The sequence below is a fragment of the Scyliorhinus torazame genome, chromosome 13 (assembly GCF_047496885.1).
Source record: "Scyliorhinus torazame isolate Kashiwa2021f chromosome 13, sScyTor2.1, whole genome shotgun sequence".
In the NCBI taxonomy this organism is placed as follows: domain Eukaryota; kingdom Metazoa; phylum Chordata; class Chondrichthyes; order Carcharhiniformes; family Scyliorhinidae; genus Scyliorhinus; species Scyliorhinus torazame.
In genome coordinates, this window is record NC_092719.1 from 89,963,626 (window position 1) to 89,976,494 (window position 12,869).

The following is a 12,869-nucleotide window of genomic DNA, read 5'->3' on the forward strand; positions in this document are numbered from 1 at the left end:
CCCGTCTGCCTCGAAGGCTGTGTACTTGCGGTCACTTGGGCGGATGGGGAGCTGATGGTAGGCGGACTTGAGGTCCACGGTGGAGAAGACTTTATATTGGGCAATCCGATTGACCATGTCGGATATGCGGGGGAGAGGGTACGCGTCTAGTTGTGTGTACCTGTTGATGGTCTGGCTATAGTCAATGACCATCCTTTGTTTCTCCCCTGTCTTCACTACTACCACCTGCACTCTCCAGGGACTATTACTGGCCTGGATTATGCCCTCCTTTAGTAGCCGCTGGACTTCGGACCGAATGAAGGTCCGGTCCTGGGCGCTGTACCGTCTGCTCCTAGTGGCGACGGGTTTGCAATCCAGGGTGAGGTTTGCAAACAAGGACGCGGGTTGCACCTTGAGGGTTGCGAGGCCGCAGATAGTGAGTGGGGGTATGGGGCCGCCGAATTTGAACGTAAGGCTCTGTAGATTGCATTGGAAATCTAATCCCAGCAAGGTGGGGGCACAGAGTTGGGGAAGGACGTTTAGTTTGTAGTTTTTGAACTCCGTCCCCTGCACCGTTAGGGTAACTATGCAGAATCCCCGGATCTGTACCGAGTGGGATCCTGCAGCTAGGCAAATCTTTTGTGCGCTGGGATAGGTGGTCAAGGAACAGCGTCTTACCGTGTCGGGGTGTATAAAGCTTTCCGTGCTCCCGGAGTCGACTAGGCATGGCGTCTCGTGGCCGTTTATTAGTACCGTTGTCGTCGTCGTCTGGAGTGTCCGGGGCCGGGCTTGATCGAGCGTAATCGAAGCGAGCCGTGGTTGTAGTAGTGGAGTGGGGTCCGTTGTTGCCGTCCAAGATGGCGTCGGGGATGAACAAAATGGCCGCTCCCATACATCGCACGTGGCTGGGGGGTCACAAGATGGCGGCGGGGGTGGACATAATGGCCGCCCCCATGCGTCGTACAGGTCTGGGGCGGTCCAAGATGGCGGCGCCCCTCCTCCCCTCGTGGTGGCCGGGACCCAAAATGGCGGCGTCTGCAGGTCGCACATCGGCGCCCCTCCTCCCCTCGTGGTGGCCGGGACCCAAAATGGCGGCGTCTGCGGGTCGCACATGGTGTGCTGGGGGGGCTGGGGAGCGCTAGGACCGCGAGCGCTAGGACCGCGCGGAGCTGCGGGGAGGGGGGTTGGGGAGCGTAGGCGGCGTGCAGGGCTCCCAGTTCTCCCGGGACCGCGGTGGTTGGGACCCAGAGCGGCTGCGCCTGCGGGTCGTACATGGCGTGCTGTGGGGGGTTGGGGCGCGTAAACTGCTTGCAAGGCTCCCTGTGCTCCCGGGACGGCGGCGACCTCGCGGGACCGGCACACAACCGCATAATGGCCCTTTTTCCCGCAGCTTTTGCAGATAGCTGCGCGGGCCGGGCAGCGCTGTCGGGGGTGTTTCGCCTGGCCGCAGAAATAACAGCGGGTGCCCCCGGTGCGACTCGGCGTTTGGACCGTGCAAGCCTGTGAGGTGTCCGGGGGGGGGGCGTAGGGGGTTTGCCGCGACGGGTACGTACGGGGCCCAATGGGTTGCCGCGCGGTCGGGGCCGTAGGCGCGGGTATTACGCGCGGCCACGTCTAGGGAGGCTGCTAAGGCCCGTGCCTCTGAGAGTCCTAGCGACTCTTTTTCTAGAAGTCTTTGGCGGATTTGGGAGGATTGCATACCTGCCACAAAAGCATCGCGCATTAACATGTCCGTGTGTTCGTTTGCGTTCACCGACGGGCAGCTGCAGGCTCGTCCCAAAATCAGCAGCGCGGCGTAGAACTCGTCCATCGATTCTCCGGGAGCTTGCCGTCTCGTCGCGAGCTGGTAGCGAGCGTAGATTTGGTTAACTGGGCGAACGTAGAGACTTCTCAGTGCTGCGAACGCCGTCTGGAAATCGTCCGAGTCTTCGATGAGGGAGAAAATCTCCGTGCTCACCCTCGAGTGCAGGACCTGCAGTTTTTGGTCTTCTGAGACTCGGCCGGTGGTCGTTCTGAGGTAGGCCTCGAAGCAAGTCTGCCAGTGCTTGAAGGCTGCTGCCGCGTTCACTGCGTGGGGGCTGATCCTCAGGCATTCCGGAATGATCCTGAGCTCCATAGTCCTTTTTAGGGACGCTTCATAAATTGTAGCGCACAAAGTCTCCATGAGACGAATAGAGTGAAGTCGATGAGGCTTTATTAAGCGTGTCTGTTCCCCTGCAGCTCGATAGTAAACTGGCCTGCGGGGGAAGACTCCGGCTTCTTATACTCCGCCTTCAGGGCGGAGCTTGAGGTCAACGGCCAACCAGGACCCGGGATCTGTCAGCCAATGACATTAGGGCTTCCAGTCCCACATGACCTCCAATACATACTACCACATATATGAAGCTCAGCCCCCGGATGATAAGGAGAGAATGATGTGCTTTCTGGATCAGCTGGAATTTCCTAAGGTGGAGGAGCAGGAGAGGGCGGGACTGGGAGCACAGATTGAGACGGAGGTAGTAGTGAAAGGGATTGGGAGCATGCAGGCGGGGAAGGCCCCGGGACCAGACGGATTCCCAGTTGAATTCTATAGGAAATATATGGACTTGCTGGCCCCGCTACTGATGAGAACCTTTAATGAGGCGAGGGAAAGGGGGCAGCTGCCCCCGACTATGTCAGAGGCAACGATATCGCTCCTCCTAAAGAAGGAAAAATACCCGCTGCAATGCGGGTCCTATAGGCCTATTTCCCTCCTGAATGTGGACGCTAAGATTCTGGCCAAGGTAATGGCAACGAGGATAGATGATTGTGTCCCGGGGGTGGTTCATGAGGACCAAACTGGGTTTGTGAAGGGGAGACAGCTGAATACAAATATACGGAGGCTGCTAGGGGTAATGATGATGCCCCCACCAGAGGGGGAAGCGGAGATAGTGGTGGCGATGGATGCCGAGAAAGCATTTGATAGAGTGGAGTGGGATTATTTGTGGGAGGTGCTGAGGAGATTTGGCTTTGGAGATGGGTATATCAGATGGGTACAGTTGCTGTATAGGGCCCCGATGGCGAGCGTGGTCACGAATGGACGGGGGTCTGATTATTTTCGGCTCCATAGAGGGACGAGGCAGGGATGTCCTCTGTCCCCGTTATTGTTTGCACTGGCCATTGAGCCCCTGGCCATAGCATTGAGGGGTTCCAGGAAGTGGAGGGGAGTACTCAGGAGTGGAGGGGAGTACTGGAGGAGAAGAACACCGGGTATCTCTGTATGCGGATGATTTGTTGCTATATGTGGCGGACCCGGCGGAGGGGATGCCAGAGATAATGCGGATACTTGGGGAGTTTGGGGATTTTTCAGGGTATAAATTGAACATGGGGAAATGTGAGTTGTTTGTGGTGCATCCAAGGGAGCAGAGCAGAGAAATAGAGGATTTACCGTTGAGGAAGGGACTTTCGGTACTTGGGGATCCAGATAGCCAAGAATTGGGGTACATTACATAGGCTTAATTTAATGCGGTTGGTGGAACAGATGGAGGAGGACTTTAAGAGATGGGACATGGTGTCCCTGTCACTGGGAGGTAGGGTGCAGGCGGTTAAAATGATGGTCGTCCCGAGATTCCTTTTTGTGTTTCAGTGCCTCCCGGTGGTGGTCACGAAGGCTTTTTTCAAAAGAATCGAGAAGAGTATTCTGAGTTTTGTGTGGGCCGGGAAGACCCCGAGAGTGAGGAGGGGATTTTTGCAGCGTAGTAGGGACGGGGGCGGGGGCTGGCACTACCGAGCCTAAGTGAGTACTACTGGGCCGCCAATATTTCAATGGTGTGTAAGTGGATGGGGGAAGAGGAGGGAGCGGCGTGGAAGAGATTGGAGAGGGCGTCCTGCAGGGGGACTAGCCTACAAGCTATGGTGACGGCACCGTTGCCGTTCTCACCGAAGAAATACACCACAGGCCCGGTGGTGGTGGCCACATTGAAAATTTGGGGGTAGTGGAGACGGCATGGGGGAAGGACTGGAGCCTCGGTGCGGTCCCCGATAAGAAATAACCATAGGTTTGTTCCGGGGAGAATGGATTGGGGATTTGGAGCATGGCAAAGAGCAGGGGTAGCACAACTGAGAGATCTGTTCGTAGATGGGATGTTTGCGAGTCTGGGAGCGCTGACGGAAAAATATGGGTTGCCCCAAGGGAATGCATTCCGGTATATGCAACTGAGGGCTTTTGCGAGGCAACAGGTGAGGGAATTCCCGCAGCTCCCGACGCAGGAGGTGCAGGATAGAGTTATCTCAGAGACATGGGTGGGGGATGGTAAGGTGTCGGACATGTATAGGGAAATGAGGGACGAGGGGGAGATCATGGTAGATGAGCTGAAAGGGAAATGGGAAGAAGAGCTGGGGGAGGAGATTGAGGAGGGGCTGTGGGCTGATGCCCTACGTATGGTAAACTCATCGTCCTCGTGTGCCAGGCTAAGCCTGATACAATTTAAGATGTTACACAGGGCGCATATGACTGGAGCACGGCTCAGTAAATTCTTTTGGGTAGAGGATAGGTGTGCGAGATGCTCGAGAAGCCCAGCGAATCACACCCACATGTTCTGGTCATGCCCGGCACTACAGGGGCTTTGGGTGGGGGTGGCAAAGGTGCTTTCGAAGGTGGTGGGGGTCCAAGTCGAACCAAGCTGGGGGTTGGCTATATTTTGGGTTGCAGAAGAGCCGGGAGTGCAGGAGGCGAGAGAGGCTGATGTTTTGGCCTTTGCGTCCCTAGTAGCCCGGCGCAGGATATTGTTAATGTGGAAGGAAGCCAAACCCCCGGGTGTGGAGACCTGGATAAACGACATGGCAGGGTTTATAAAGTTAGAACGGATTAAGTTCGTACTAAGGGGTTCGGCTCAAGGGTTCACCAGGCGGTGGCAACCGTTCGTCGTTTACCTCACAGAAAGATCGAGGGAATGGAAAAGAAGAAGACAACAGCAGCAACCCAGGAGGGGGGGGGGGGGGGGGGAGGAATCGGACGGACTCTCAGGGATGTTATTGTATATGTATAGGCACTTGTTTTAGGTAATGTCTATTGGACTGTTGGATTGTATCTTTGGAGAGTATTTATTTTTGACAAGGCAGTTGCCATTTAGTTTGGTTTTTGTTTCTGTTCATATATTATTTATTTATTTGTTCAAGCTGGCCACTGTTATTTATATTGCTTTATTGTTGTTTAAAAGAAACACTACGTACTGTTGTGTTTGGCCAAAAATCTTGAATAAAATATATTTTTTAAAAAAAGAGGTTGTCTCACTAATGGTAACCTTGAAACCATTTTCATAGAATCATAGATTCCCTGCAGTGCAGGAGGAGGCCATTCAGCCCATCAAATCTGCACTGACTCTCTGAGCAAGTACCCCACCTAGACTCAATCCTCCACCCTATCCCCTTAACCTACCTAGGGGCAATTTAGCATGGACAATCCACCTAACCTACACATCTTTGGACTGTGTGTGGAAACTGGAGCAGCCGGATGAAACTCACATAGACACGGTAAGAATGTGCAAACTTCACACGGACAGTCACCCGAGAACTGAATGTGAGGCAGCAGTGCTAACCACTGTGCCACCATATAGTATCATAGAATCCCTACAGTGCAGAAGGAGACCATTCGGCTTATTGGGTCTGCACTAACCCTTTGAAAGAGCACTCTACCTAGGCCCACTCCCCCACCCTACCCACACATCTTTTGGACACTAAAGGGGCAATTTTACCATATCCAATCCAACAAACCTGCACATCTTTGATCTGTGGGAGAAAACTGGAGTGCCTGGAGGAAACCCACGCAGATATGGGGGGAACATGCAAAATACACACAGACAGTAACCCAAGGCTGGAATTGAACCTGGGTCCCTGGCGCTATGAGACAGCAGTGGTAACTACTGTTCCACTGTGCCACCCCTTTTTCAAACTCACCTGCTTCGCTAATGTCCTTTAGGGAAGGAAATCTGCCATCCTTGTCTGACCTACACAAGACTCCAGACCCACAGCAATGTAATTGACTCTGAAATGGCCGAGTTAGCCACCCAGTTGTATCAAACTGCTACAAAATCTAAAAGGAATAGAACTGGACAGACCACATGGCATTATTTAGACACTGGAAATGACAACAGCCCTGTTGACCCTATAAATTCCTCACTAACATCTGCTGGATTGTGCTAGAATTGGGAGAGCTGAAATGTCTGTCTGTCTCTCTAACTGATGCTTTTTTCAATCTTTGTCCTCCAGTCCCCATGCAATTGAGCACAATTGAGCCACGTGTGGACCTTACCCTGGCTGTACTCCCCAGGGTGGATTGGGAGAGCAGGAAGGGATATAGGCTGGATTGAGGGGGAAAATCGACCTGGGTTCAGATGAGTGGGAACGCAGAACAAATGGTGGTGCACACTAGTCAGGAGTTGTTCTGGGACAGATGTGGATGGGGAAGTTCGCAGTTGGGTCATTTTGATGGGTGCACAGACAGTCAGACTGGATTGGGGAGCTGATACAAGGCAGGACAAGGTGCAAGGCTGCGCTGGAAACAGTGGGATTTGGCGCAAGATGGGAAGAGAAGTGTTGCACCTTTTGGGCCACTGCTTTTGATGATCGAGAACAGATCCGGCTCCAATACATATTCTGCTGCCTTCTTCCCAGGAAGCTTCAGACTAGATCTTGATCCACAGTGAACGGGTTTGGGGAATGGAGGGGGAGGTGTGAGAGGATTATGATCATCGTTGTTTCCTCATCACAAAGGGTGATTTTCGCCCCCGTAACCAGGTGGGTTCCGCATGGCTCAGTGTTTGCCCCTTTGCAATTTTTGGTCTATGTCAATGATTTGGACTTGAATCTAGGGGGTGTGATTGAGAAATTTGCAGATGATATAATAATTGTGCTGCTAGCGAGGAAGAATGCTGTCGACTCCAGGAAGATATCAATGGGCTGGTTGTGGGGTGCATATATATGGCTAATGGAATATCATCTGGAGAAGTGTGGGTTAATACATTTGGGGAAGGCTAATAACAAAATAAATGAGTGCCACGATGGTTAGCACTGTTGCCTCACAACGTCGAGGACCCAGGTTCAATCCTAACCCGGTATCACTGTCCGTGTGGAATTTGCATATTCTCCCTGTGTCTGTGTGGGTCTCACCCCCACAACCTAAAGATGTGCAGGGTAGGTGGATTGGGCACGCTAAATAGCCCCTTAAAAAACTAAATAAATGGTAGGATGTTGATGAATGTAGAGGAACAGAGGGAGATTGGATTGTAGGTCCACTGATCCCTGAAGATGCAGGACAGATAGATAGCATAGTGAGATAGGTGTATGTGGGATACTTCCCTTTCTTGGTCCAGGAATGGAACATACATAGAAGATAGGAGCAGGAGGAGACCTTTTGGCCCTTCGAGCCTTGTCCGCCATTCATCACGATCATGGCTGATCATCCAACTCAATAGCCTAATCCTGCTTTTTCCCCATAGCCTTTGATCCCATTCTCCCCAAGTGCTATATCCAGCCGCCTCTTGAATATATTCAATGATTTAACTACTTCCTGTGGTAATGAATTCCACAGGCTCACCACTCTTTGGGTGAAGACATGTCTCCTTTGCCAGGATTCTCCCTTACCCGACGGGGCGGGGGTCCCGGCGGGATGGAGTGGCGGGAACCACTCCGGCGTTGGGCCGCCCCAAAGGTGCGGATTTCTCCGCACCTTTAGGGACCAAGCCCTCACCGTGAGGGGCTAGGCCCGCGCCGGAGTGGTTTCCGCTGCACCGGCTGGCGTGGAAGTCCTTTAGCGCCATGCCAGCCGGGGCCGAAAGGACTTCGCCAGCTGGCGGAAGTCCGCGCATGCGCGGGAGCGTCAGCGGCTGCTGACGTCTCTTCCACGTCGGCCATGGTGAAGGCTATGGCCGAAGCGGAGGGAAAAGAGTGCCCCCACAGCACAGGCCTGCCCGCGGATCGGTGGGGCCCGATCGCGGGCCAGGCCACCGTGGGGGCACCCCCCGGGCCAGATTGCCCCGTGCCCCCCCCCAGGACCCTGGAGCCCCACCCATGCCGCCAGTCCCGCCGGTAAGGTAGGTGGTTTGAGTCACGCCGGCGGGACTGGCATGACAGCAGCGGGACTTCGGCCCATCGCGGGCCGGAGAATCGCTGGGGGGGCGCCGACCAGCGCGATTCCCGCCCCCGCTGAATATCCGGTGCTGGAGAATTCGGCGGCCGGCGGGGGCGGGATTCTCGCCAGGCCCCGGTGATTCTTTGACCCGGCGGGTGGTTGGAGAATCCCGCCTGATTTCTGTCCAAAATAGTTTACCCTGAATCCTCAGACTGTGACCCCTGGTTCTGGACACACCTATCATCGGGAACATCTTCCCTGCATCTACCCTGTCTAGTCCTGTTAGAATTTTATAATCTCTATGAGATCCCCGCTCATTCTTCTGAACTCCAGCGAGAACAATCCTTTTTTTAATATAAATTTAGAGTACCCAATTAATGTTTTCCAATTAAGGGGCAATTTAGCGTGGCCAATCCATCTAACATCTTTGGATTGTGGGGGTGAACCCCACGCAAACACAGGGAGAATGTGCAAACTCCACACGGACAGTGACCCAGGGCCGGGATTGAACCTGGGACCTCGGCGCCATGATGCAGCAGTGCTAGCCACTGTGCCACCGAGCTGCCCCCAAACGAGAACAATCCTAACCTAGTCAATCTCTCCTCATCTGACAGTCCCGCCATCCCGAGAATCAGTCTGGTAAACCTCCGCTGCACTCCGCAAGAACATCCTTCCTCAGAAAAGGAGACCAAAACTGCACACAGTGTTCTAGGTGTGGCTTCACCAAGGCCCAGTATAAGAGCAGAGAGGTTCTGTTAGAAATATATGAAGCCCTGGCTAGGCCACAGCTGGAATACAGCCTGCAGTTCTGCTCACCATGCTGTAGGAATGATATGATTGTACGAGAGAAATTTATCAGGATGTTTCCAGGAGTGGAGAACTTTAGTTATGGGAAATAATTGGATGGGCTGGGGTTGTTTTCTTTTGAATAGAGGAAGTTGAGAGGAGAATTAATTGAAGTGGATAAAACAATGAGGGTGTAGATAGAATAGATTCCTAATTCCAATTCTCTTCCCGCACCTAGGGCGGGATTCTCCCCTGCCTGGCAGGGCGGGGGGTCCCAGCGGGACGGAGGGGCATGAACCACTCCGGCGTCGGGCCGCCCCAGAGGTGCGGAATCCTCCGCACCTTCAGGGGCTAGGCCCACCCCGGCGGGGAAGGGGCTTGGCGGCATGTCAACTGGTGCCGAAGGGCCTCCGCGTGCTGGCGTCATCCGCATGCGCAGAGGGCTTCGTTTCCGCACCGGGAATGGCGGACAGGTACAGCTTCCGGTGCGGAAGGATAGAGTGCCCCACAGCACAGGCGGGGTCGATTTTTTGGGGGCCAGAAAATTAGGAGGACGGCGGGGGCGGGATTCACGCCGACCCCCGGCGATTCTCCGACCCGGCGGGGGGTCGGAGAATCCCGCCCCTAGTGTTTGCACTAAGGCGCAGACTTTCAGCTGTTTCCACAGCTACTAATTCCTGGAACAGGTTGCTAGATTGTCGCCAGGGGCTTATAGATTGAAGGGCACCACTCCACATCATGTGAGGCTGACCAGGAATCTCTCTCACTCTTGCCGCCAGCCACTGGACTGCATGGAAGGATTTACAAGTCCTGGAGTGGGACTCAAACCCAGAGCATCTGCCTCAGAGGCAGGGACACCACCTACTGCACCAGAAGAGATAAAGTAGACAGGAAGGGCTGTATTCCTTTGATTGAGGAATCCATAACCAGAGGAAGAGGGAGAAGGTTTACAGGGATTTTTTGAAACCCAGAGGTTGGATGGGGGTCTGGGACTCATTGCCTGAAAAGGTGAAACCCTCATCACATTTAAAAAGTACTTGGATATGCTCTTTGAAGTGTTCTAACCCACAGGCCTGTGGACCCAGAGCTGGTAAATAGGAATGGGCTGTATGCTACTTGTTGGCTGGCAAAATGTGATGGACTGAATGGCCTCCTGTGCCTGTACAAAGCTTTGGCTCTATGGCCCCAACGATAATCTTATCTGTAACCTTAACTTAACCTACACATGTTTATGCTAACTTATTCCACCCTCCTTGTATCAGACCTTTCAAGATAGATTCAGTACTGGATCTGACTTTATACCTTTTTTAAAAATAATCTGTTTTGTCCACAGTGGACCAGTGTCATTGGTCCCAGTAAACATTGTTCTGTTTGTCTCAGCAGTTTTCGAGAACAAGGATAAAATGGTGATAGTTATGGAGTGCGCAAACAAAGGCGAGTTATACGACTACATCAGCGAGAGGCGCAAGTTAAGCGAGAGGGAGACCAGAATGTTCTTCAGGCAGATCGTAGCTGCAATTCACTACTGTCATAAGGTAAGAGATCGTAGCAGCGATTTGATACTGTCACGGAGTAAGAGATCGTAGCTGCGATTCGCTATTGCCACAAGACAAGAGATCGTATCTACAATTCTCCAATGTCACAAAGTAAGAGATCGTAGCTGCGATTCAAGTGTCACGGTGAGATTGTAGCAGAGATTCGCTAGTGTCACGGGAGAGCTCGTAGCTGCGATTCGCTACTGTCACAAGGTAAGATATCATAGCTACAACTGATCATAGCTGCGATTCATTACTGTCACAGGGTAAGAGATCATAGCTGCGATTCGCTACTGTCACAGGCTAAGAGATTGTAGCTGTAATTCGCCACTGTTACAGCATAAAAGATTGCAGCTGCGATTCGCTACTGTCGCAAGATTGAACATAGCCTTGATTCACTGCTGTCACAGGGTAAGAGATCATAGCTGAGATTCACCACTGCTGCAAGATAGATCGTAGCTATGATTCACTATCGTCACAGGGTAAGAGATTGTATCTGCGATTCACCGCTTTTGCATTGTGATTCACTACTGTCACAGGTAAGAGATCGTAGCTGCGATTCGCTAGTGCCATAGGATAAGAGATTGCGATTCGCTACTCACAATGTAAGAGCTCTTGTTGTGATTTGCTACTTTCGCAAGATTGAACGTTGCCTTGATTCACTACTGTCATCGGGCAAGAGATCGTAGGTGAGATTCACTGTTTCCGCAAGGTAAATCGTAGCTACGATTCATTACTGTCACTGGGTAAGAGATTGTAGTGGTGATTCACTACTATTGCAAGATTGATCGCAGTTGCAATTCACTGTCGTCTCAAGATTGATCGCAGTTGCAATTCACTGCTGTCGCAAGATTGATCGTAGCTGTGATTCACTGCTGTCGCAAGATTGATCGTAGCTGTGATTCACTGCTGTCGCAAGGTTGATCATAGCTGTCATTCACTGCTGTCGCAAGATTGATCATAGTTGTGATTCACTACTGTCGCAGAGTAAGAGATCATGGGTGGGATTCTCTGTAGCCCGACGCCGAAATCGGGAACGGCAATCGGGCGGAGAATGGCTCCCGATGCCGGAATCGGGGCAGGCGCCAGTTGATGCCAAGTCGTGATGCTCTCCCCCTTCCTCCAAATTGGCGTCATCGGGACGCGGGACGTGCACAGTCGCAACGCAGTTGGTACATCTGTGGTGAGCCACGTATGGCTGTTGTATATATTATTGTATTTACTCACTGTTACTGTTGTGTTGATGTTGTTGTTGGCTCCGCCTGTGGCTCCGCCCCTCTGAGAAGGTATATAACCCATCGATCCGGGACAGCTTCTCAGTGCGGGAGAAGCTACTGGGGGGCACATTCTAGCTGATTAAAACCACAGTTCTTGTTAACTACCATTTCGGCTGGGACTTCCGGTGGGGTGGGCGAGCAGGGCGGCCGCAACAACAAGAGCTCCCGCCGGTGGCCGCGATTCGCGGCGATTTCGGGGAAATCCCCGAGTCCTCACGCACTCCCCGACAATCGTCGCCCTTTGGGGCTGTCACGAGCAGCCAGCGGGGCCGGTTTAAAAACCGGCGAAGAACCCCGCGCGGGCGGCGGGGGCTGAGGCACTGGGCCCGGCGCGGCGTCGAGGTCAGAGCAGCGGGGGCGGAGCTACGAGGAGGCCGAGGCGGCAGGCCCGAGGCCAGGGCACCATGTAGGGAGGGTGCTCCACGTCGGATGGCTCCCACCTAGGAAGAAGAAAGAAGGTTGAAGCCTGGTCCCAGGGGAGCTCTGGGTGAATGCAGAGGAGAAAGAAAGAAGGTTTAAGGAAGTTTGGTGAAAGTTTTTTTTTCTCTCCCCCTTTTTTTTTCAAAAAAAGAATGTCAGATTGATGAAGGGCAGGAGGGTGAAGGGGAGAGAGGAGAAAAGAAAGAAGATAAAAAACAATAAGCCGCTAAAGGATGTGAAGAGCAGCGTCGAAGAAAGGAGGAAATGCCGATTCGCTGCCGAAGGAGAAGACGAGCAAAAGTGTTGACAGGATGGCGGAAGCCGAACTGCAAGGTGGGGCCGCACTACTTACGGTGGAGAAGATGACCGAGGTGATGGTGGTGGAGCTGGAAAAACAGTTTGTGAGGCACATGGAGATCCTGAGGAAAGAGATGGCGGTCGTGGTGAGGTCATTGGTGGAGGAGGCAATCGGCCCGATGAGGATGGAGGTGGCAAAGGCATCTGCCGAGGTAAGAGAGCAGGGCGAGAAGATGAAGGAGGTGGAGGAGGCCGTGACACGACACAGCGACCAGGTCACCTCGATGGGGGATGAGCTGCGGAGGGTGGTGGAGGTTAACAGAGGACTCCGAGCAAAGCTGGAAGACTTGGAAAACCGCTCAAGGCGGCACAATTTGAGAATTGTGGGCTTGCCCGAAGGGACAGAGGGCCCAAGGCCAACGCAACACTTCGCTAAGAAGTTGGCGGAGCTGATGGGGGAGGGTGAGAGCCCCACCCTGTACGAGCTAG

General features: G+C 53.2%; 1 protein-coding gene across 1 annotated transcript in view; it reads left to right on the forward strand.

Moving 5' to 3' along the window:
* LOC140388183 (NUAK family SNF1-like kinase 1) overlaps positions 1-12,869 on the forward strand; it is a 314,941-nt gene that overhangs the window by 103,553 nt on the left and 198,519 nt on the right. The window contains exon 3 of the mRNA XM_072471946.1: positions 10,235-10,386. Coding sequence (XP_072328047.1) covers positions 10,235-10,386 — 152 coding nt within the window. The remainder of the gene's footprint in view (positions 1-10,234; positions 10,387-12,869) is intronic.